Raw genomic sequence first — 26,568 nt, 5'->3', positions numbered from 1 at the left:
AAGGGGCTATTAAGGGGCGATGGAGAGGCTATGTAGGAGCTATGTTATATAAATTAAGGTAAGGAGCTATTAAGGGGCGATGGAGAGGCTATGTAGGGGCTATGTTATATAAATTAGGGTAAGGGGCTATTTAGGGGCGATGGAGAGGCTATGTAGGGGCTATGTTATATATATTAAGGTAAGGATTATATAAATTAAGGTAAGAGGCTATTAAGGGGCGATGGAGAGGCTATGTAGGGGCTATGCTATATAAATTAAGGTAAGGGGCTATTAAGGGGCGATGGAGAGGCTATGTAGGGCTATGTTATATAAATTAAGGTAAGGGGCTATTAAGGGGCGATGGAGAGGCTATGTAGAGGCTATGTTATATAAATTAAGGTAAGGGGCTATTAAGGGGCGATGGAGAGGCTATGTAGGGGCTATGTTATATAAATTAAGGTAAGGAGCTATTAAGGGGCGATGGAGAGGCTATGTAGGGGCTATGTTATATAAATTAAGGTAAGGGGCGATGGAGAGGCTATGTAGGGGCTATGTTATATAAATTAAGGTAATGGGCTTTTAAGGGGCGATGGAGAGGCTATGTAGGAGCTATGTTATATAAATTAAGGTAAGGGACTATTAAGGGGCAATGGAGAGGCTATGTAGGAGCTTTGTTATATAAATAAAGGTAAGGGGCTATTAGGGGCGATGGAGAGGCTATGTAGGGGCTTTGTTATATAAATTAAGATAAGGGGCTATTAAGGGGCGATGGAGAGGCTATGTAGGGGCTATGTTATAAAAATTAAGGTAAGGAGCTATTAAGGGGCGATGGAGAGGCTATGTAGGGGCTTTTTTATATAAATTAAGGTAAGGGGCTATTAAGGGGCGATGGGGCGATTGAGGAGCGATGGAGGAGAGATGTAGGGGCCATCAAAGTACAATGTAATATAAATTTGTGGAAGGAGCGATGAAGGGGCGATGTAGGAGCGATGGAGGAGCGATGGAGGAGCGATGTAGCAGCGATGTAGGGGCCATCAAGTTGCAATGTTATATAAATTTGGAGAAGGAGCGATGAAGGGGCGATGGAGGAGCGATGTAGGAGCGATGTAGGGGCCATCAAGTTGCAATGTAATATAAATTTGGAGAAGGAGCGATGAAGGGGCGATGTAGGAGCGATGAAGGAGCGATGTAGGAGCGATGTAGGGGCCATCAAAGTACAATGTAATATAAATTTCAAGAAGGAGAGATGAAGGAGCGATGTAGGGGCGATGTAGGAGCGATGGAGGAGCGATGTAGGGGCGATGGAGGAGCAATGAAGGGGCGATGGAGGAGCGATGTAGGGGCCATCAAAGTACAATGTAATATAAATTTCAAGAAGGAGAGATGAAGGAGCGATGTAGGGGCGATGTAGGAGCGATATAGGGGCAATGGAGGAGCGATGTAGGGGCCATCAAAGTACAATGTAATATAAATTTCAAGAAGGAGAGATGAAGGAGCGATGTAGGGGCGATGGAGGAGCGATGAAGGGGCGATGGAGGAGCGATGTAGGGGCCATCAAAGTACAATGTAATATAAATTTCAAGAAGGAGAGATGAAGGAGCGATGTAGGGGCGATGGAGGAGCGATGAAGGGGCGATGGAGGAGCGATGTAGGGGCCATCAAAGTACAATGTAATATAAAATTCAAGAATTAGAGATGAAGGAGCGATGTAGGGGCGATGTAGGGGCCATCAAAGTACAATTTAATATAAATTTCAAGAAGGAGAGATGAAGGAGCGATGTAGGGGCGATGAAGGAGCGATGAAGGGGCACTGGAGGTAAAGGACTATGGAGGGGCGATGGAGAGGCTATGAAGGAGCCATCATGGGGCTATAGTATAGCCTCTTATCTTAAGAGGCGATATTAACGCCCCTTCAAAGGAGCTATTAAGAGGCCATGAAGGAGCTATAGCATAGCCTCTTATCATAAGAGGCGATATGAACGCTCCTTAAAAGGGGCTATCACATCGCTCCATATGATAAGAGGCTATGCTATAGCTCCTTGAAGGAGCTATAGAAAATCATCGCCCCATATGGAGCGATGTCATGGAAAGGACCAAATATTCTAATCTACTTAATTCAAAGATTTTAATTTCTTTTTGATATATTAATGTAAGAAACCTTCAAAATAAGGTGCTGATATCTTGTTAAATAAGAACACATCTAATTTCAATATCTTTATAATTTTTTAGGCTTAATATTCTTACACTTGTAACTTATTTATAAACAAAATTTATAAGAGCTTAATTTCATTAATATTGAATATGTTAGAGAGCTTATTTTCATTTTAAAATAAACCTTTTTTATCTTTCTGTGTTTTGATGATTTTTTTTAGTTATTGAATTTTAACCCCCGTGTCGGTTCAGCTAGGGACGTCCAAGGGGGGCCGGGGGGGTTAAATTGGGTGACTACCAGACTGACAGACATCTGTCTATTTTGCCAAAAAAAAAGGTGATAAGTATTGCTATTTTGCTAAGGTTTTAATTTATTTTTGATATGTTTTACTTTTACTATTGGGACTACGACATTTAAAAAATTATACAAATTATGTCTAATAAGTCAAGAATAAGGTATAACCAAATATAAAATGATATTTGGTGGACAGATAAAAAAAAAAGGGATGCGTTCATTAAGTTGATTTTCCAAACGTTTCAACCACTAATTTTAAACTTCAGAAGGGGTAATTTTGTTTATCATCATTGAGATTTACATCAATTTATCGGCCATTGTTTTATCTCTTTTAATTCTATGGGTTTCACCCCTCCTTTCCTTCCTACAAATTTTTGCTAAAAATCTAAATTTGATAAGAATATTTTTAGTCAGATTTCTAGTTTTACCGCAGACTTCAAATAAGTAACATACAAATAATAGTGAACTTACAATGTAAAATATTATATGGAAAATTGAAAAAAGAAAATTATCAACTTTTTATTGTAGGATTTATATGAAAATAAGACAAATTTCTTAATAAAATATATTTTGTAATTTTATTCTTCAAGGCAAATGCTACCTTTTTGCAATTTAAAAAAAATTGAGGTTTGGCGTTTATGTAAAAACATATAGTGAATAAAAGTTGAAATAATTGCATGTTTTAAATCTAATTAAATTGAAATATATATGATGTTTATTTTTGAAAAAAAATATGAACGATAACATCCATAACAGTGAAGCTAAAAATAATGAGACAGAAAAACTAGCATCAAGAAATCTATCCATAAAACGAACAATAACACTAGTAGAGTGTCAGAACTGAATAGGCAGAATATAAATGTTATGTCTAAACAAAATGGAAAGTAAATTTGTTGCAAATATACAGATTACTATTTAATGACAGGACAGGACTATAGAGTAACAGAACTACAAATTTCAGACGAATAGGATAATTGTATTATACAAAAAGTTGTTGTCAAGAAAGTTAAAAATCAGCATGTTTTAAATGGACGCACGTACTTTCTTTGCCGATTTACCGAGTTGCAACGCTTTCTAAGTCGTACCTAATTGTTATAGGAATCACCATGCAAAGTTTAAAATAAATAGGATAATTCTAACATGTATCAATTAACGGAAAGAGCTAACCGCTACAGGCAGCACGGACCGACCCTCACTATAGAAAAGCTTCACTTTTAAAAAGCGACAGTGCTTCAAACTTCTTAGAAGCAGAATATTATTTATTCTTAATTAACTAAGCAGCTTATAGTGACTACAAAAAAATTACGTTATACAATACAAATGACCAATGATAGACAGTATACAATTTAATAAAACAATGGTAGGCCAGTATGAAGTCATTTTTTACAGGCACTATGAGCTCTTTCCATAAATTGGCTTAAAGTTCTGAATACTAAACTTTGGAGAGTAATCAAAGATATGTTACGTATGTAAATTAATTCCTAATCGGCAAAGTAATCACCATTTCAAAATTTTGTGTATAGGAAAATAATTTTAATGAAACATTTTTAAAAAGTTTAGTTTAAATATATCCAAAAATAACAGGCGGCCGGACCAAGTCCAGTTATAGACAAGCTTAAATTTTATAAATAAACCTAATGCAATATTTCCCTAAATCCTATTTCAGCGAAGGTTTTAGGCTATTTGGAAGAGAGGTGTTAAGTGTATATACATCCCAACACCCAAAACGGCAATTTTTTTTAATTTGAGGTTGGGGCCTTTTTTCTAGGGGAGATTCCTTTTGAATGGGTATTGGTTCTCTCCCCAAAATAGTTATAAGCCTCCCAAGGACCCATGAGAAGCTACACTGTAAACAGCTTTTACACAGACAGGCACAGATCCTATTACTTTTATACATAAAGGGATAAAATATTATGTCCCAACTTTTATTAGAGACGTCAAAATAAGCTTTTCAAACGGAAGCAACATAATTCAAATGTTTGTTTTTATCGTATTTTTGACATGTTTGTTTTACACCTTTTTTTTAGATGCAAAGGCACTATACAACTCACTTATTACCAAAAATGATTATATACTTAATCTTGAAGTTTTGAAGATGAACATAGAATTTGTTGTATTTTTATGTTTAACTAGTTGCTTCGCCCCTAGCATCTAGGGGATGCTGGGATAGGCCATTAAAATAGCCTGAACCTCTCCAATACATTTATAAGGCTTCCCTATTTGAGCCAGAATTTTCAGAGATCTGGAGGCACTTAAGGTGGGGTAGGGGGACACCCCCAATTTTAAATTTAGTTTCAAAAGAAAAAAGTTGTTTGTCATCCTTGTTGATTATAAAATATTTACTTTGGATATATTGACATTCACAGTACAGATTTACGATGATAGCGAATCTATTATTCAATTAGGTTTTATATATATAGTTGTTTCTTGTCAACAATATCATTATTATATCTATTTGTCGATTATATGTCAGTCATAACCACTTTTATCTAATACCATATAGTCGGCATTCACCATTGAAATTTTCAAAGTTTTAAAAGGCCATATTTGTTATTAATCCTAGGAAGGTTTTAGGCTATTTATAAATATATTTCTAAAGAAGTTGTATCAACTTTTTCACTTTTTATTTAAGATAGCTAGCCGGCTCTTTTAGTAAGTAGTAGATGTAAAATTTTTCATAGAATTCAGATATGCAATCGGTTTTTTTGTAGACCTCTTATTTTTTAAGTAATTTAAGTTTTAAAAAAAATAATTAAGTCGGTTTTAAGGTACTAAAACGCAACAAAATAAAAGAAGAAAATGGCCAGTATGAACAAAAATAGTAAGATCTTTAATTTGACACCTTACTTTTAAAATTCTGTTAAGTAATTATTGAAAAAATCTATTTTGTTAACCTCGGATTAATCAAAACTTTGAAATTAAAAATATCCTCTCACAGGCATAAAAAGTATGTGTTCATATATACTTTTAGAATGAGAAAAATAATACGAATCCAGTCTAAGCAAAATTGAAAAACTTTTATTAAACTAAAATAAAAAAGTTTATTTTAAGAATTATAATTTTCGGCTTTAAAGGGTTAGCTTGAATAAAACCTGAACAAAACCTAAACAAAAGACAATGCAATGTAGCAGATATTTTTTAAACACAAGAAACAATAATGTATTTTTAACTGCATTGTTTTGAAGTTTATAAACAGACTGATGCATATTTGTTCATAATTTTTCATTCTTTACATGTTCTGTAATATCACTATATTTATTGTAGTATCTATTGTATATATTGTATGAACGTTCTCCTTTTTTTTTGGTAATTCTATTGGTTAACTTTATAGGTTAAGCTTCGCGATTCGTCAATTTTCGGGATTTGTGATTGGCTAGTTTAGTAGTTACAATTCTTAAAATAACCTTTTTTTTTTTTTATTTTTTATTACAATTTTTCAAAACTTTTTCAATTTCGCTTAGAATGGATTCGTAATATTTTTCTGATTCTAAAGGTATATATGAACCCATATTTTTTATGTCTGTTTGATAAAATATTTAGGTTTAAAGTTTTTATTAAACCGAGATTAAAAAAATAGATTTTTTCAATAATTACTCAACAGAATTTTAAAAGTAAGGTGTCAAATTAAAGATCTTACTATTTTTGTTCATACTGGCCATTTTCTTCTTTTATTTTGTTGCGTTTTAGTACCTTAAAACCGACTTAATTATTTTTTTTTAAAACTTAAATTATCTAAAAAAGAAGAGGTCTACAAAAAAAAACGATTGCATATCTGAATTCTATGAAAAATTTTACATCTACTACTTACTAAAAGAGCCGGCTAGCTATCTTAAATAAAAAGTGAAAAAGTTGATACACCTTTTTTTAATACACATAGAAATTATCTATGATTAGAAAGTGCTAATATTTTACACCTTAGTTTGGTTTAAATATTATAACAATATCGCCAAAAGAATAAGCAAATAAGTTCAATGAGTGTGCGTTCGTTGTTTAACATTTTAATAATATCTTGAAAGAAAGTTAATTAGAAGCCACGGATTAATAGATAGGACAATAAAGATTACAAATGAATTGAGTGTAACATTTTGATTTAGTGCAGTTCAATTGATGATCTCCAAAAATCTTTGAAAAATGTATAAAGACTGCTTGCTACCAAACGGCTAAACGTACATGTCATGCCCGAACACCGTGTTAAGAGGCATAAGAAGGCCTATAGCCAAGATCCAATGATGCACAAAAAGAACATTTGTGAATATAATCGTTACCAGGAACATTTGACATGGACTTCACTCCATCATAACATTTTGGTAAAAAGGGGGAAATAAAGGTTGTAAATTAAATATACAGAAACTGTCCCTTGATTCCCTGGTTGACTGACACCAGGGAGGGAGAGGACATTGAAATGTTAATTATACTGGTATCCTAAGTTGTATGATCTTTTCTATTGTTGGTTAATTAAGTTGAGTATCCAAACGTTTCCGCCATAATTTTTTACAGTATGGGTAATTTTATTTATCATCATTGGGAAGGTACAACAATTTATCTCCATTGTCTTATCCCTATAAATATCTGAGTTTAACATTGAATTTGCCCATAAATAGATAAATTTATTCATTACTAGTAAGTATATGATATATTAATTTATTTTGTTTTGTTCAAGGATATATGGATAAGGTGATGGAAGATAATATTTAAATATTTGTCTAATTTGTATAGGAATCACCATAACAAAATGGTAAGAAAAATCATAAAAATATTAAATGAGTGCTGTACATTGTAACTTAAAAGTTATTGTTTGACGAACATACGAACGGACACCAAAAAAAATTTTTATGTTTTTTTTCAAATTATCTTCCATTCACCTATCCCTATAAATTTTCATTGCCTCATAAGGGAATTTGTACAGAATTATTTATAAGGTTAGTTAGGTTTTAGCTTTTGCTAGTGATTTATGAATTTTAAGTGAAATTTTAGATGGTGAATTAAAATAGCCATTATTAATGATAGATTAGCTCTGATTTTCGTGGAATACTGTTTCTTTTATGAGATAATAAACTTTTTTTCAGTATGTCTGAGAAGCAAAAATGTTTTTTTTTATTGAAAAAATCACATTATTTTGTTCTAAAACGTCCAATAAGTAAATGTGACGAACTACATTTATATAACAGCTACGCTTGCGAAAAATAAAGCAATATCAAACCAAAGGTCAAGCCGTTTTTGATAACTTACTGGACACAAAATCCAGCAAACCCAAATTCAATCCAAGCTTAGAACATTTATACGTAATATTCTCAATAAGTTTCACGTACATTTCAAAGGTCGAAAAATGTTCAATTTTTGTTTGTTTTATTAAGCAACCGTATGACAGCATATACATCTTATCTATTCTTATAGTTCTTTTTCGAGGAAAGCTACTTAATAAGTTAATTAGCTCTTCCATAATTCATAACGAACATAGAATGGACAATTGAAATTCAAAGAGGAAAATTTAATAGATTCCTTATAATAAAGTAAAAGTTCTTTGTCTATGTGTACCGAAGGATCTCGCTAACCACTGAACCTATATGGTTCTTCTTTACAGTGCAGCTTAGGCCCTGGGAAGGTTTAAAACTATTTTGGGGGAGGGTGCCACTATCCTTCCAAGAGTAATCGCCCTTAAATAAAAAAACACTCCTCCTCCCAACAAAAAAATTTAGGATTTAAGAACCCTAGAAGCCTCTTGAGGCCAACCGCAAGTATGATATAAGGTAGTAAGGTATTTTTTATTGTAGCTTAAGATTTCCACAACCAATAAACTAGAGTTTTCCATTTTAGTGAGGTATCTCAAAGGTTATGTGATAGTTTTAGGCTATTTTTAAAAATGTAAGTCTTGATATGGTTTTAGACTTAAATAGTTCACAATTTATATATCCCCACAAAGTTTCATTAAGATTTTCTAATTTGTTGAGGTGCTAGATCGATTCCTAGATTTTCACGTTATAAATCTTATAAAGTTTCGTGATTTTTTAGTTTAATGTTTTTTTTTATGAAACTGCAATAAAGTTCATTTTTCCGGATATCCATCCATAATATTTGTGCTTCGCTACTTATGGATGTTGTCATACTTGTTTACTATTTAAATTTAAGATAAATATAGAAATAATGTCAGTTTTACGGTATATCCCAAAACACAATAAATCAACTGACCTTTAAAGTGAAACATCTATCTATGTTAAAATATAAAAGTAACAGAATCTGTGTCTATCTGTCTGTCTGTACCGAAGGATCTTGCTAACCACTGAAGCGATATAATTATCCTTTACAGAGTAATTTCACATTGGTTTCATAACTGTTTTGGGAGGAAGGGAACCCCAGTATCCCAAAAAAATAATCTCTGCTCAAATTTTTTTTTAATTTTTTGTCTTTAATACATAAATTGAAAGTGGGGCGGGGAGTAGATACCACCATTGAAGTCCACCTTGAGGCCTCTAGGGGCGCAACCGCTCTGGTAAAATAAAAAAATTTCTAAGTTCGTCAATCTATGAAGCGGAACATGTTTGAAATAATATATGAAGCGTGGTTAAAACTCGACAAAGACCAAAGTGTGTGAAAAATCACCCATGTGACGTCATAAAAATAAGGGAGATGAGAGGAGAAGTGGGAAAGAAAACTTTTAAATAAGAGATGGATAATCCACCATTTTTATGACGTCACACGAGTGATTTTTAACACACTTTGGTCTTTGTCTTAAAACTCTGCAGGTGGAAGGGGTTAGTTTTTCTTTTGTTTGTTTATTACTTTGGTAAGATTAGCTTAATTGGTTTTATCGGAATTATCTCTTTTTCCCCTATTGGATTACACATACCCATCCCCCAACCCTACCTCCCCCTTCCCCGAAACAATTAGTGAGATCTTGATGGGGACTTTTGCAATTTATTTGATGCTTCATGGCAATTACAGGAGCTGAGATATTAGGGAGTGGGGGGGGGGGGGGGTGAGAGGTTTCAACAGATTAGATGCAGAAAGGTGCCGATTTTTATGGGTGAATGAACCGCCAATCAAAAATTGGTAAAATGGAGAAAGTTTGTTTGTAATGGGAATGTGGGGAGTGGCTTGTCTTCCTTCAACCCCATATTAAAATTTCTGTGATTCCCCTTTTCATACAAGTTTATATACCAACAAGGATGACAATATCCATGAAATCATAATAAGGGCAACAAACATTGTTTTTGTAGATTGTCATAACTTAATAAGAAGAATATTATTCTATAAGTTTGTATATAAATTTACAGCAAAAATAACGCAATTACAGGTTAAAGTTTAAGAACAAACTTACATTTTTAGGACTTGATTATATAGATGCTTTGCTTAAAATACTCTGCAAAATCATCAATCTGTTCCAAAATTCATATGAATAAGTAAATGTGATACAAAAAAAAATAAAAATCAGTATGTTTCAAAGGGACGTACGGATTTTTTTGTTGCAATTATAGAGTAGCAACGCTATCTGAAACTTCCCTAATTATTTTAAGAATCCTTATGCAAAGTTTTAAAATCGATAGGATAATTTTAACATGCCTAAATTGGTGATTAGAGCTAACTGACGGACCGGCCCTAATTTTAGAAAAGCTTCGCTTTAAAAATTTAGCGTACGAAGATGGTTGCATAGGGCGGCAGGTTATCTATACATCTCATCAGTCTGGTAAGATTTGCATACCCTGGTAGACCATGCAAAATTTTACAGTCCAGTGATAAAGATTGATACATCTTTGGTTATATTAAAAACAAAGATGACAACATCCATAAAAGCAAAGTTTTAAAATCAAACGGTAGAAAACTAAGACAGAATGTTCGTTTAAAAACAAAACAAAAGTTACATAAACTTTCATAAATAAAGAATTCTATTTAAGAACATACTTAAAATAATAATACAAAATTGTATCTAATTGCTACAGGAATCATCATACAAAGTTTGAAATCGATAGGGCTGTTACGTGACTAAATTAAGGGAAAAAACTAGAGTGGGAGATTATCTATACTTCTCGTCAGTCTGGTAAGATTTGCATACCTCGTTAGTCTATGCAAATATTTACAGTGAAAAAGATTATGAGAAGTTTGGTTACATTGAAAACAAGGATCACATTTTCTTTTCTTCTAAGTATTATAAGTGGTGCAATCAACCCGTTTGCATGTGCGATTGTTTTTAACAACGAAGCTTTTCTATAATTAGAGTCTGTACGTCCGTTTGTCCGTCACAGCTAAATCTTTTCGTTAATTTAGGCATGTTAGAATTGTCCTATGGATTTCAAACTTTACAATTTAAAAAATGGAGCACCTCTGTAATCGTTAACAAAAAGAACTTGTTGATTTGAAACATACATTTTGACAACATTTTTTGTATGATATGATTATAATTTTCATCTTATTTTTGGAACAATGATTCCTAGGTAACAAGATAAAATATTTTTAGCAAAGCATTTATATAATCAAGTCCCAAAATGTAAGTATGTTCATGTTCGTTTGTTCTATCGTTTAATTTCAGTGCTTCACTATTAAGTTGTCATGCTTGTTTTGCTTTTATCTATATTAAATGCTCATAAATGTTGTGATGTTATTGTCTACTATTAAAATTTTTAGATAAATAAATGTCTATTTAAATGGATGTAGATTCTATGACAGGGGAACAATTTTCGTCAATTTAGCATGCTAAAATGGAACTCGTTTATTGGTCACTTTGTTCTTCAGAAGGAAAGGGGATGGGATAAAGAAGGTGGAAGTGGGGAATCGTTATTTTAGCCCACTGCTTTACTTTATGAGAGAAATCTGGTGTAAGATCCAAATAATAATATATTCATTTTTATTTATCATTTTTGCTGTGTGATGCAACTTAATGATATATGCTCAATGATCAATATTTGGCGCTACAATTTTGTACATAATATCATTGCAGAAAAATCTTTTTATGTCAATTAAGAATTACAAACACAAGTTTGTGTTTTGTTAAGATTTTGCTTAAAATATCTTGTTAAAGATCCTCAAAAATGTTGGTCATTTAGTATGTGCACCGTGTGAAAGTACAAAAGATAATTTGGTTATTTTTTAATAACATCAAAAAATAATTTCATGTCGTTGTTAAATTTTTCAGCCTTCTTTTCAATTGGTGAAAAAATATTAATGTTTCCAAGAAAGTTTATTAATTGTTATCAACATTAAAGAAGTTAAAAATACAAATAAACTTTTATTTAGATTGTGTAAAAATCAAAATTGTAATATTGTCTAATTTAATTTTGCGAATTTGTCTGTTTTACATAAACCGCAATTATCATAATTTACTCTTCTGCTTGTGTTATTTAAAATACGCAAAAATAACTTCATTTTACATGAAGCAATTCATGACGTTGTATGAAAGTATAAATTTTAGAATTTATTCATAATTCCTATAATTTATTTCCTCGTTAAAGTCTTCTTTTTTCAAATTCAGAAATGTGTGCTATTTACAGAACTTGAGGAATTTGAGAAACACCGATGTTAGCAAGGTGCGGTTTTTGACAGTGAAAGAATTCAGACAGACAGATAGAAAGATAGTTATAGGTAGTGAGTGTAAGGGGGAAACCCAAACTTTAAGTTGAATTTCACCTTTGCACTTTAAAAGTGATCTTTAACCCTAGCATAGTGATTTTTACAATGTTAGTTTCTTCAATTTTAGTAAAAAGTGAGATTTATTTATCATTGTAAAAAGATTTCATATTTAGTGATTGTTTTATAAAAATTTCTCTTTAGAAAGAAAATGACAATATTCAAGCAAAATATCCAATTATGCTTTGTATTATACAAAATTAATTTTTTCTAAGTAAAGAAATTTAAAAACATTAATAAAAACAATTAGAGTTTTTTATGGAGTGAAATTCATAAATAAATGTAAAGATTACATAAATCTTTATAGTTGTCATTAACATGCCTTGATTTATAATGATTTTTAACTTTAAAAGAAAATTGTCGTCAATTTAGGTTGCTAATATGGAACTCTTTTATTGGTCAGTTCATGCATTCAGTAGGAGGAGAGTGGATGGGTAAAGTAGTAAAATAGGTTTTTTAGCCGGTGTTTCACTTTATTAAAGAACAAGAAAATCTGATGTGACATCCAAATATTAATATATCCATTTGCACATTAAATAAGTACAGATCATAATTAAAGCAAGGAATATCATATTTATGAACAGCACAGCATTAGAAATTGATTAAATTGATTAGTACATCCATTAAATGTCAATAGGTATTTTTTTTATGAATTTAGAAATGAATTGAAAAAAAGAAAGATAAAATGATTTTAAACTCACTTTTCACAGAAGCTTCCCTTAGTACATAGTTTTAGTATACCACTACTGCTTTCATAATAAAAGTAAATTTTTGAACGACAGTATAACCGACTAGAACCAAAAAAAGTACATTTTTTGTTCTGTTTTTGTTGAGAAGTTTAATGATAGGTTGCCTCTAGAAAACATACAGATTTTCCAAAGATTATAATAGGTAGAAAATCTATAATCTATGTTCGTAATATTTTTTTATTATCATATTATAGACCGCTTTCTGTGGATAGTAAAATGAAAATAATACGATCACTTCTAGATTTGTTGGCCTTGTTTTGTAATATAGCCCATTAAGACAAACCATTCTGAGAAGCTTTGTACCGAAACACTAATTTCTTTAAATTGGTTAATTGAAATAAAATGTCATTTGAAATATAAGATTAATTCTAGTTCTAAACAAAACAAAAACCAGACGTACATACCCTAATTGAAACAAGGAAAATAAAGTTAAATAGTAAGAAAAATTGTCATTTAACAAACATACACAAGCAGACTGAAGCTTTGAGCTGGCTCTCGTAAAGAAAACTTGTGTGTAATTCTTTTCTTTTTAGGAGCTACTCTATAAGTATCATCTTCCCTCAATAATTCTCTGCCTGACTGACTGACTTATTCCTTCTTTCAGAAGAGTTGTATACCGCTATTAAAATGCATGCTACTAGAGTTTCCTTACATAGGGTCAAAGCTATAAGTGTAATGTCAGGTATAATGTAATGTTTATATAGAATCTAATCTTCGCTACTAAAAAGCTGTCATTTAAAATCTATTCCTCATTTTCTATGTTTTCTGTTCACTTGTGTTTTGTTAAAAGTCGGATTAAAAAGTTATAATAACAAGTCTTTAAAAAAAGACATCTTCAAATTAGAGATTAAAGAATGATTAATTTCTAAAGTAGATTTTTATTGGACCAGATTCTTTTTCCACCCTAGTAACTAGTTCATGTAGCCTCTTCTGTAAAGATCTTCGCCATGCAATGGTGAATTTTTTGGAAGACTTTTTCAATAAAATTTTACAAGGTTGACAACATCCATTAAAGCGAAGCTCTGAAACAGTATAAAAAAAACATTAAGACTTGTAAGGTGCCAGAACTGAATAATCTGAATATAAAGGTATAAAAGTCAGAAGAAAATTGTAAGTAAATTTATTTAAAAACTGCTTAATTACTGGATATTGCTTAAGGTCATACTTACATAGGTGAATATCTCATTTAAGAATTATCGTCTCCAAAAAATTACATTTACCCCTCAAAACCAAATTATTCCAAAGGCTATTGAATAAACCACTTGATAAATTTGAAAAGGTATAAGATCCTCAATTTGTAAAAGTCATTTGATTTGAGTTAAAAATACTGTACACATTCCTTTTAAAATTTATATTTTGTGGGAGATCATGCTCTCTTTTAATACTTTGCTTCATACCTGTTAAAAGATCTAATACTATTCAGATTTGAGGTTAAAAAAGTTTGTAAAAGCCAAGTTTAAAAAGTCACACATTAGGTGAAACAGCTCTTAATCCTATTATCTAAAGTAGCTTTTTTTAGGTCCAGGGAAGGTTTTTAACTTTTAATTTTGGGGATGATATAACAACTCTCCCAAAAGATGCACCCTCCCAAAAGTTTTTTAAAAATAATTGAAAATGGGGGTGTGAACTTTCCCCTTCTTTCCCTAAAGGCTCCTAGAGGCTACTAGGGGCATATCCGCTAGTATTTATGAAAATAACAAAAATTTAGTTTACTTAGAATCAGACATCGGAATATAACTTCGATGTCAAAAGATTATTCAATTGCTTCAAAGACAATCTGGTAATTGCTTCTGTTAATTATCTGAATGGTTTTAATTAGTCTAACTATATTATTGGTGTTTTCTTATTAGGTTTATATTTTTACCTTTGTATTGAATGTGTTCATCCTTGTTAGGGTTTTATCTAAGGGTCAATAACTTAGAAGAGCTAATTACCCATCCATTTCAAAGATAGAAACTAAACTTCTAAATATTAATTTGGAACTAAGCATTTTGGTGCTTTTGAACACGCTTAACCTCTTATTGCTTAAATTAAAACAAGAATTATTTTTTTCGGGGGAAACTGTAAGAAATTTTCTAAGAACATTAGTGCCTGGTGGTCTAAAATTTCTTTGGATTAGGGCTCAGAAAACTGTAGAATTTATTTTGTAATACATCTTTCTTAAAATGCTTTGAATACCGTACTTTTTGTGGCCAAACTTAAGGACAATTTATTATGCTTAGGTTTTTTTTCAGTTAGGGTATTTTTTGAAGCAAAGCTACTAAACAAATCATTCTCATTCGTATGGCATGTTTTAAACAACTAGCGGATACGCCCCTAGCATCTAGGGACTTGTATTCAAAGATGCAGATAAAGGCTAGTAAAATTGCCTAAATCAATCAAACTCTTCCCCTTGAAAACAAATTCTTTAAACCACCACAGGACCTATATGAAGCTTACGTAGAATAGAAAACCCCATCGGTTCAGTAGTTTTTGAGATCTTAAAAAAACTTTACTACTACTTTACGCAATAGAATATGCTGTCAATACATTGTGTAGAAGAATAAGTTTATATTTTTTCTCTATTCTCTTTATATAAAACTAGCGGCTACGCCCCTAGAGGCCTCTAGTGGCACTTTTAATGTTTTTGTTTGTTAAAGTTAATTTTTTATGTACGATACCACCTTATTTGACGCTAAAGTCTCCCAGATTTTAACAAAATTTTCAATTTTTTTGTCATTTCTTTTGGGAGGGTGGTAGTACCCTCCCCCAAAATAGTTAAAAACCTTCCCAGGACATATGAGAATCTACCCTGTTAAGGAGAACCCGATCGGTTTAGCGGTTAGCGAGATCCTTCGGTACACACAGACAGAAACACAGACAAACATCCTGTTACTTTAGTATAAGGATTGCTACGCTATTAAGGTCCATACTATTCTATGTGTAAAGTGTACTTTATTTTGTTGCTTTTAACCACCCATACTTTATTTTTCTTCAGGTTTTTTTAAACCTTGTTTTCAACACTCCACTTAGAATTAGAAAATATCTAAGTCATCTTGCTTTTATTGGTGAACTAAGAACACAGCAAAGAAAATTAGTTTATCGGATCAAGGAAAGAAAACGAAGTAGCGGGTTTCGTCGTATTTTCACAGTAGCTTTTCTCCTATTTCTAGCTTCTGCTGGGGGATCGAACCATGCGGGGCCTATTTCTAACCTAACCTAAAATAACTTATAAAAAGTTTGTGTGAAAATACGACAAAACCCGCTACTTTGCTTTCTTTCCATGATCCAGTTCTTTTTTTATCGAATTAATAAGATAGAAAATTGAAAGTTTATTATTTGTATTAATAGAAATATTGTTTATTATTTAGACCTTTAGCTTTAATAGGTTTTGATATAAGAAGGAGAGGGAAGTTATAATTATCTTTTGGCTGTTTTTGATAAACACTGTTTTTAGATGGATTTAAAAATCCCCTTTGACTTTTAAGTCAGTATACTATTAACTCTTTAAAAGTTCACATTAATCTACTATATTTATTTCAAATGAATAGTTATTTTTTTAAGGGTGACAAAAAAGTTTACAATCTTCTTCTAGGCCTGGATACATTATTTTGAATATGTCGAATTTTATAATGGCAGATATATTATCAACATGTCGCCCCTAGGGATACCTGTGGGTGGGGGGAGGGGGAGAGATCCCACCTCCAATACTTAATTTTAGTTTTAAAAAGAAGAAAAAAATTCTTGGGGGAGGATTTTTTCTATGTGAGATTTCTCTTAGAAGGTTGGTATTACCCTCCCCCATATACATCTTTCAAGGGCCTTTGAGAAACTTCATTGTAAAGGAGAATCATATCGTTTCAGTGGTCAACGAATCCTTTACAAGCTTTTACTTTCATATAATGATTTGAATCCTATGAGCTACATACATATAACACTAACACACTTTTCATATAATGATCTAATAACACTACAAAACTTAATAAGGGCATTACAGATTAGCTGACCGCCAAAAAAATAGAGTAGCTTTGCAACTAAAATTTTAAGTCGCAAATTCTTGGTATGATTGTGAAATCTATCTAACAAAATTCAGATAGTATCTAAGCAATGACATATTTTTTAAAGCTTTCAAAGAAATGTACAATATTAATCTATTTTATCTTTTGCAGACACCCAAATATTTGATTAGACGACCTATTTTTCAGTGATCTAAAGGGATAAGACAATGGCCGATAATTTGATGTACACTAAATTACCCCTTCTTCGATTACAATCAGTGGTTTAAACATTTGAACACTCAACCTAATTAACGAACCAGTAAAAATTAAATATATAAAATTAGAACACTCAACCTAATTAACGAACCAGTAAAAATTAAATATATAAAGATTCTGTGTTTGCATTTTTAAGATGCAGATTTTAGAATCACCCTAAATGTTGTTTTAAAAATTTGAAGTGTCATTGGTATAATTTGTTATTTTTTAATCTCCTGTTTACTTTTTAAACCATCAAAAAGGGATTTTTACAACCAGTTCTTTATCAATGGAAAAATTAATTTCCCTCTAAAATACACTAAACTCTGTGTATAAGTTTGCTGTGTTTTTTCTCATTATGATGTGATTGTAATTATTGATATATAATATATAGGCTACTTTAAAGTATTAAATATCAGTTCATATTTATTGATAATCAATGTTAGTTGTAAGTTTTAATTTTACTAGCCTCTTCTCCACTAAGATATTTTGTAATATATAATCAATCCTATTATAAAAAGTAGTAAAGTTTTTTGTCTGTGTCTTAAGATATCTTTTAACACTGAACCGATTGAGTTCTCCATTTTAGGGAAGTTTCACATATGTTCCAGTGTGATTATAGGCTCTTTTATTTTTTATGTAGATACTAGAATTATCATAACCTATTTTCTTCTCTCCGATCATTCCCTATCCATTCGAATACAAAATCCCTAGATGCTAGGGGCGAACACTATTAGTATGTTCAGATACCCATAATACCCACCTTTAAGCTTAAATGGATTAAATCCTGCGTTTTCCTGTTTATAAGAACTCAAATGTAGGAAGATCTTACTCGATAGACAATTAGTTAGTTAAACAATCTACATCTTAAACTGTTAGATTTATTTTAAAGATAAAATGGACAATGAAGGCTTTACAGATGAAACTCAGATTCAAAACAATTTAAAAGGTAATATTATAATTTTTGCTAAGGTAGCAAAGCTTCTCTATATCTGATAAATGTCGATGATTTTTTAATCTAATAGAACATATGCTTTTAATTAAATTGTAATTTTTATTTTTTTGTTTTGATCAAGGGGCCGTGATTCAGCAATTAGATAAAATTGAAATTTATTTATTTGGTAAACTCGGGGAAAATCTTGTTTTAAGAAGTAAACGTTCAGAATGTATGTATGTAGAAAAAAATAAATGAAGTGGACTGAAAAAGATTTTTGAGCTATAATTATTTATCATAGACATGGTTTCGTGTTCCTGTTAAAAATCAATTCTTATTGATAGAAAGATAATTATAAATTTAAATAAAAGTGTATAACCAGTAATTATATGCGTTTGTTTAAAAAGTAATATGATATCTAAAAACTTCAACAAAAGGTATACTCTGAATTTTGTCTTTACATTTTAATAATTATTCCTTAAATAGCTGTCTAAAACAGGGGCGTCCAATCTTTTTATTTTGGGGGGGGTAAAATTTTTTTAAGGGGGGGGTAATTCGGTTTTGGGGGGGGGTAAAATGGCGCGCGAAGCGCGCCGCAAATTTTTTTTACCCCCCCCAAAATTTTTACCCCGGGGGTAAAATTTGCTTGGGGGGGGTAATTACCCCCCCTGAAATCTGTTGGCAGGGGTAAAATTTGTTTACCCCCCCCAAAATTTACCCCCGGGGTAAAATTTTTGGGGGGGGTAATTTAAATTTTATCAAAAATTTAGTATTAGAAATGTGCGCGAAGCGCGCAAAAATTTTTTTTGTTAGAGATTTTCTATTTTGGGGGGGGTATTTACCCCCCCAAAATTGTTTGGGGGGGGTAAATACCCCCTCCTAAATGGTCTGGGGTGCCTACGGCACCCCCAGGGTAGGGGTAAATTTTAAATGGGGGGGGGGGGGGTAAAATGAAAAAAATTTTTGGGGTGCCTACTGCACCCCCAAATTCGTTTGGGGGGGGGGGGTAATCGCCCCATTACCCCCCCCCCCCTTGGACGCCTATGGTCTAAAAGTCACTTTTTCTTTAAAAATTGATAGATGGTTATTGCTTGGAACTAAATGATATTTTTCCATTGATTTATGAACCTGCAAATTTTTATTATTCATAACTTTTTATTAGATAAACTGTTCTATAATTCACTTTATCTGTCTGTCCGTTCGTAATGCCTTGGGGGATATATAGTTTTATCGGCTGCTATTCAGGATAGATTACTATTTTTTTCCCACCTTAAAGCATCCATTATACAACTTACTTTGTTCATCAGTCCGTCAGTCATCCTACAATATACATTTGTATATGTAAATAAATAATTCATGTTTTGGTGTTATTCTGTAATCCCTTTCCTCATCCTCATTTAATTTTATAGCCACTAAACACCAGCTCTATAACTTATTTTGTCCGTTTGTCAATACATGTTTTTTTGTGCTTCACTAAGTATGTATGTCTTGTAAACTTGTCAGAGAAGCTTTGCATTGATACAAAACTTTTTATAGTACATTTTCTAGGGTAATGGGTGTAGAATATACGTAGATATCAAGACAAGGGGAAAATGTGGTCAATAAAGCTTGCTAATATGGAACTCGTTCCTTGGTTAGTTAGTTCCTCCAGTATGAGGGAAGAGAATAGGGTAAAAGTTGTGGAAGGGGGTAATCGTTATTTTAGCCCGCTACAATTTTTACTTTATTAGCGAACATGGTGTTAGATCTCCCCTTTCAATAAAAGCCACACTCAGAAAAATTCAGATAAATGAGTGCCCTTTTATCATGATTTTACGAGATCTCGTAGAATTTACATAACTGACCTCAGTCACATAGTTTAATTTGTCATGTGCAGTTAAAAACAAGAACAATTATGTTCATAATATCACATTAGCAACACAAATTTAATAATTAAGTTTAAGAAAAAAGTTTAAGATAAAAGACAAAATTATGAAGTGAAAAACATTTTTAGTATTTGATAAGCTATTTCATAATCATAATTCAAAAGTAACAGGATGTCTAACTGTGTGTAAGGATCTCACAAACCGCTGAGCCGATATGCTTCTCCTTTACAGTATATCTCCCCTCACTAACCCCTTAAAACCTCAAGTGCCACTAGAGGCCTCTAGGAGGGTATAACCGCTAATTAATAATATAATGACTAACTTATCAACAATATTATCTAAAAGAGAATCTTTATTATTAATTAATGTGTTTTTTTGTGAAGAATTATATCGTCGTAAAATGTCACTAAAAAGGAAAACGGTTACATGGCTACGTAAAAAGTCAGCGGAAGACCCAGGTATTACACAGTGAATTTACACAATGTGTTGTGTATAGTTCACAATTTGTCATTTAGGTGTAAACTACAAGGGTATCATAATAGGATCAGGTGCAGTTCACTGTAAAATGTTCCTGTGATCGGTTATCTAAGAAAATAAAGCAGCCAATAAATCTTGTCTGCACAATATTTTAACTGACATAAGAAGACCTACAAATAATCTAGAATTGGCATTCTTAAGTCAAGTTTTCCCTGTGCATCATAGGATCTTGGCTATTCCAGAGCTGGATCTTTAAATCATTTTAGTGGTGAGTCAGATCTGGGTGAGCCAACTTTCCACCAATGAGCGCACAGCATTTTATGAAACGCCGCGCTGTGATTGGCTGAAATTCGGCTCACCCCGATCTGCCTCCCCACTAAAATGATTTAAAGATCCAACTCAGATCAGATTATTTGTAGGCCTTCGTATGCCGCTTATAACGATGAAACATGTACGTTCAGCCTTTAAGCAAATAGCAGCCTTTAAAGTTCATAGATTTTTAGAGATATTCGATCCCAAGAACCGTGAACTGCATCAGATCCAAAAGTTAACTAAATTTTAGGACAAATGAAAGTATTTTTTATTTTTAGCTAAGCCACCTGAACATCATTGGCGGATGAAGAAGAGACAATCAAAACTAGAACTAGAGGTATTTTCTATTTCAATTATTATTGTTAGTGGTGAAACTGATCTAAAATAAATCTCTGAAAAGCTTTACAGTAAAGGAGAACCATATTGGTCCACAAGCTAGCGAGATCCAGCAATACTCAATGAATCATAGACAAACAGACTCTTAGCCATCCTGTTACTTTTATATAAGGATTTACCCTACTTGCATTATCAAATTGTATCTTTTCTCTCTAAAATTTAAAAACTTGTGAAATGCTGCACATTGTACTGTTCTATATCTAAAAAATAATAATTATAAAGATTATAATAATCTACTATGTTCTATGTTTTAGGCCAGCAAAGAAGGGAAGAGATCCAGGTAAAACCATTTATTGTGTGCTTTTCTGTTTATTTCAATTATTCATGTTTAAAAATCAATAAGCTACTCACTTTGTCTGTTCGCCAGTCAGCCCGAAAAGATGGTGGAAAAATGTAATTTTCTCGACCGAAATTTTAAGTGGAGATTCTTATGACATATAAACATCTAGTCTATACATTGTTTAGTACGTCTGTCTGTCGGTCATGCTTCAGAAGACACAAGCTTTTTTTAAAGTATCAAAGTTTTTCTTTTTTAGAGGTTTCGTATTTTTCTTGCATATTTTCTCTCTTTTTTTTTATAAAATCTGAAACGTCTCCTCTGTAACACACTTTGTCCGTTTGTTCATTCCATGGATGTTTCCATCCTTGTTTTTACTATTATAAAACTGCAAATTTCAGGTTCCTGACATCAATCAGAGAAACATCGATGAGATTTTCAGATAACCTGAAATTGGACCCAGACTTATTTTTCAACCTTTTTAGTTCCAGGTTTGAACAGTACCTACCTGCCTTTAAAGGATAATTTGAAGAATAATGAAAATAGAAATAAAAAAGCCTTTATAAGAAACTAGCAGCTACGCTCCTCAATTTCAATTTTGTTTCAAAAAGAAAAATAAATTTTTAGGTGGGCATTTTTTTAGAGGCTATTTGTCAGTTATATACCTATGAGAAGCTGCTTTTTAAAGGAGAACCATATCGGTTCAGACACAAACAGACAGACACTAATCCTGCTACTTATAAAAGGATTAATCTTATATTACCCTTTGTTTAGAAGTTTTGCTGATGATTTATTTGAACTATTTGATGGGGACAGTGTTGGTTACCTAAACCAGGTACAAATAATTAAATAATGATTGAATAACAATTATATTCTACTAGAGGCTTTGCCCGTAGAGTCTTTTAGGAGCTATAAAATTAGAGATGAGGAAGTCGCCCCTCTATTTTCAATTTTAGTTTTAAAAAGAAAAATTTTTAAAAATTGTTTTGGGGAAGGGTAATTTTTATCTTAATTTCTCTGGGGAGAGTGGAAGTACTCTCCCCCAAATTAGTATAAACCTTCATAGGACATATGAGAAGCTACATTGTAAAGGAGAACCATATCGGTCCAGTGGTTAGCTAGATACTTTGGTACAGATAGACATCCTGTTACTTTTATTTAAGGATAACATAATTATAATATTATCGATTTTACAATCCAACTGATCATTTTTATTATAAAGGATGACTGGATTTCACACCTTAGAGAAAGATGCGCTCAAAAGTAAGTAGTTAATTTATCACACCTTGACAAATAATCTATAGATTTTCAAAACAGAAAAAAATTACCTAAGTGTTGTTGCTGACTAAATAAATAAAGTCCCGCGACTGTGCTGTAACTTGTTTTAAATCCGCTCGTTGTCGGAAAGATGATAGGTTTGAATCTCCGCCTGACGTCATTGCTAAGGAGTTTAAAAATGTTTGTCACTGCTGCTCTGTCAGGTGTGTGATAAAAATAGTTAGAGTAGGGGGAATGCCTTGGCCCAAAACAGACACAACTCATTAAAATGCACAGTTAAGAATTCTAGATAAAGGACGTACAATCAAAGGGTTGGTTGTCTGAAGGACGTTTGACCAAGTAACCATGTACTGTACATCAGGTTTGGTTCAGAGATGCACTAAAATAAGATCTAGTGGTGTATCCCAAATTTAAAGAATATCTTAGGCTAAGGGCCCCTTTAATGTGTTTACTGACGAAGGCTTGATGAATATATTTTGTAAAATTAGCCTGTGTTAAAATTTTACCCTTCATTTTTTTGGCATTTACATTTTTAATATTAGTGATGGAAGATGTAATACAGAGAAAATTGAATGTTTAATCAACTTGTTAGAGGTAACTTTTTTGTAGAATTAAAAATAGTTTTTCTGGTATGGCTTCGAAAACAATTAATATCTGCTGGATTAAAACCGGTTTTCAATACTGGAAAATCTTGTAAACAGACAATTTTCTACGAATATTAAAATAGAAATCATAAGAGTACTCCCCCGGAGCTAACAAAACTGGTTTTAAAATTACAGTTTTTCACTTTAATATCCGCAGAAAGCTGTCTATAATACAATACGATAAATAACTATTTTAATTAAAATTATAAAAGAAAAACAATCAAAATTCAACTAATTTATTTTAGGCAGTTGCTTTTTTGGTTTGCAATAATTCAAACATAACACAAGATAAATTCTATCAGGTAACTTAAATGCATTTTACAATAAATGTATTAAGTATAGATGTATAATCCAGACAACTACCTGGCCAAAGTGGTAGAGACCCATTCTGTCTGCTAGGAAATTGCTTTCTGTTCTTTTGTAGGGACTCGCTGTTTTTATATTTCCGAACAGCTGATTTCAAAGACCCAATTCAAAATTGAAACAGGGTCCCCGCCCTTTGGTCAAAATAATATATAGATCATGCCCCTTGATATTTTAACATATAATTATTATGGTTTGAATCTAATATCTTTACACGATTACAATTAACATTTTTCTAAAATATATATTTTTAGATAATAAGAACCAAAGGAGTTTCAAATAAATGGTTTGCAAGTGTCGAGAATATGAATAATTCTGAAATTTCAATAGAAGATTTTATGGCAATAATTGTACTGTTGACAAAACAGAGGTAAGTTAGAAAAAAATATTCAATTTAGGATACAACTTTTAAAAATTCAAATACTATATAGATAAAAAAAAATGCGGTTAGATCTTCTAGAGGCCTCTAGAAACACTTATTGTGAGAGGGGGGCGATGAGTTGACCCTACCCTTGTTCATATTCCAATTTTAAGAGTTTTAAGAAGAAAAGGTGAAAAAATAGTTTTTTTGTGGTCATTTTTTCTAGGGCATTTTCTCTTGGGAGGGTGGTGGTACACTCCTACAAACAGATATAAACTTTCCATAGACCTACCTATGAGAAGCTACATACTAATAAATATTTGTGTTAGGTGCCAATTAGAAATAGCAGAAGAAAACTTAATATACCTAGAATCAGTATTCAGAAGCCACCTTAAGTAAGATTTTTTTACTATTTATAATTATATAGATACTTTTTTTAAAAATATGTATATAAATTAATCAACAGTAGCTTCAATTATTATCAAAATGCAACATTTTAGAGAAGGTCAGAATGAGTTTACTCTGTCTGAATTCAAAAACATTCTCCAATCTAAAAATGTGAGTTATTATTAAAAAATATTATGCCATTATTAAAATCAAAATCTCCATTATAATTTAATTTTAGAGTTTATTTTTGGAAAGAGTTTTCAAAATATTTGACAAGGATGGATCAGGTTAGTATTCAAATGATGTTCAATATGTTAAATTACAATATCAGACCCTACCAGCTACGCCTCTAGAGGCACTTGAGGAGGGGGTAGTTGAATTCAAAACCCCAATTTTTTTCGATTTAAAAAGAAAATGTAAAGAAATATTTTTCTAGGGGTGATTTCCCTTGGGAGGGTGGTTGTTCTCTTCTCCAAAATAAATATAAAATTCCCAGTACCTATGAAAAGCTACCTTATAAAGGAGAACCATATCAGCTCAGCGGGTAGCGAGATCCTTTGTTACAGACAAACAGACAGATAGACAAAACATCCTGTTACGTTATTATAAGGATATTTTCATACAGTTTATAGAAGAACAATCAAATGATTTTAGGGACTGTTTCACTTGAGGAGTTTATGGAAACTATGCAACAATTTGCCACAAAGGTGATTAATAAAAAGTTAAGATGAGAAAAAATTATAACATAAATAATTCTGAGATGATTGTATTAAAAACTTTAATAATAATTATGTAATTAATTAAGAATGATGACTTCAAAATAAATTTCCTCTTCAGAGTTTATGATCCAAATGGTGAGATTTTGATTGCTTTATCTATGACTAGCGACTGCGCACCTATCTTCTAGGGGCGCTATATCCGAAGGGGTATGAAAGGGATGAAATATAGCCTAAAACCATACCCAGACTTGTTTACAGAAATAGAATGGCCAAAAACCATCTCTGGACCTATAAGAAGCTTCACTGTAAAGGAGAACCATATTGGTTCAGCATTAGCGTGATCCTTCGCTACGGACAAAACAGAACATTATATAATAGGATATTTTATTGTTTTGATTAAATTAATAGTGCATAACAGAATATTTAATGTTTTAGGTGATGGAGTCATTGATCAAGATGAGTTATGGTAATCCATATGTTTTGATATTCTCAATTATTTCATTTTTTAGAATTCAAGCGCAATTTTAGGAAAGATATTTATTCTAAAAAAACTGTTTTAATTGTTTGTTATTTAATTTCAGTGAAGTGCTGAAAGCTTGTATGTCTGAAAGTGGTATAAAGTTTGCAGATGCTGAAGTTGATAATCTTGCTCAAGTCTTGTATCAAGATGCTGTAAAGGTAAACTACCTAAACCATTAATTAATACTAGATTTCAAGGATTTTTTAATCATTACTTGATAAGAATATTATAATAGATAGCTAACAATTTAAAATTGAAACACTGTATGTTCTAGGGAGGTATGAATGGAATCACATTAGATGATCTAAAAGAACAGTTTCAAAGACATGAAGGACTCATTGAAAATCTTTCTTTGAGTATAGGTAAAATTTTACTTTGATAGAAAAACAGAATAAATTTTTTAGGTTTAATTATACATTTTAATTGTAGAGAAACTACTTACACCACCAAAACCCAAGAAAAAGAAAACATTGAAGGATAGATTTCTGGATCTATTGCCATACCACTTGTCAAAACAATTTCTCATTAATAACAGGTAATTATCAAGTTTGAATAATCTTAAGATATTTGCTTGTATGGATCAAAAACAAGGAATAAGAATCTTCCAAAAAAAATTTTTTATTTCAGATCTTTAGTATTGTTTGCAGCTGTCATAATCATCATAAACATTGTTCTCTTCATAACTCGAGCAGTCTACTTTAAAGATTTCCCCTTGCTCAATGGCAACACACCTAACATGTTCTATGTCATCTCCCGGGCCTGCGGTGAGTTATTAATCAAACTAGTGGCAATTTAGGTTGAGGTGTGGGGATCGAAGTTAACCCCATGTTTTTAAAAGGTATTTTTTTAGGGGGGGGGGGTTATAAAGGTTTTCTATGGGCGATTTCATTTGGAAGGGAGGTGGTACTCTCCATCAGAATAGTTCAAAAGCCTCTAAGGACCTATGAGAAGCTACATTGTTAAGGGGAACCACACTAAGGTACAAACTCATAGTCATCCATTACTTTTATAAAA

The 26,568-nt window shown here is 31.9% G+C and overlaps 1 protein-coding gene across 1 annotated transcript in view; it reads left to right on the top strand.

Moving 5' to 3' along the window:
• The first annotated feature begins 17,882 nt into the window (after window positions 1–17,882).
• The window catches only part of LOC145325075 (NADPH oxidase 5-like), a 38,217-nt gene continuing 29,531 nt past the window's right edge, over window positions 17,883–26,568 (top strand). The window contains exons 1-19 of the mRNA XM_080167909.1: window positions 17,883–17,970; window positions 20,888–20,946; window positions 21,260–21,285; window positions 21,684–21,773; window positions 22,057–22,117; window positions 22,505–22,545; window positions 23,103–23,154; window positions 23,450–23,506; window positions 23,822–23,937; window positions 24,258–24,323; window positions 24,429–24,486; window positions 24,554–24,602; window positions 24,970–25,022; window positions 25,121–25,169; window positions 25,470–25,500; window positions 25,616–25,712; window positions 25,829–25,916; window positions 25,984–26,089; window positions 26,182–26,318. Coding sequence (XP_080024035.1) covers window positions 17,919–17,970; window positions 20,888–20,946; window positions 21,260–21,285; window positions 21,684–21,773; window positions 22,057–22,117; window positions 22,505–22,545; window positions 23,103–23,154; window positions 23,450–23,506; window positions 23,822–23,937; window positions 24,258–24,323; window positions 24,429–24,486; window positions 24,554–24,602; window positions 24,970–25,022; window positions 25,121–25,169; window positions 25,470–25,500; window positions 25,616–25,712; window positions 25,829–25,916; window positions 25,984–26,089; window positions 26,182–26,318 — 1,288 coding nt within the window. The 5' untranslated portion in view covers window positions 17,883–17,918. The remainder of the gene's footprint in view (window positions 17,971–20,887; window positions 20,947–21,259; window positions 21,286–21,683; window positions 21,774–22,056; window positions 22,118–22,504; window positions 22,546–23,102; window positions 23,155–23,449; window positions 23,507–23,821; window positions 23,938–24,257; window positions 24,324–24,428; window positions 24,487–24,553; window positions 24,603–24,969; window positions 25,023–25,120; window positions 25,170–25,469; window positions 25,501–25,615; window positions 25,713–25,828; window positions 25,917–25,983; window positions 26,090–26,181; window positions 26,319–26,568) is intronic.

Source organism: Acartia tonsa, chromosome 7 (genome assembly GCF_053477335.1).
Source record: "Acartia tonsa isolate MP-2025a chromosome 7, ASM5347733v1, whole genome shotgun sequence".
Taxonomy (NCBI): domain Eukaryota; kingdom Metazoa; phylum Arthropoda; class Copepoda; order Calanoida; family Acartiidae; genus Acartia; species Acartia tonsa.
The sequence above is the reverse complement of the archived record's forward strand: the minus strand, read 5'-3'. Positions and strand labels throughout refer to the sequence as shown.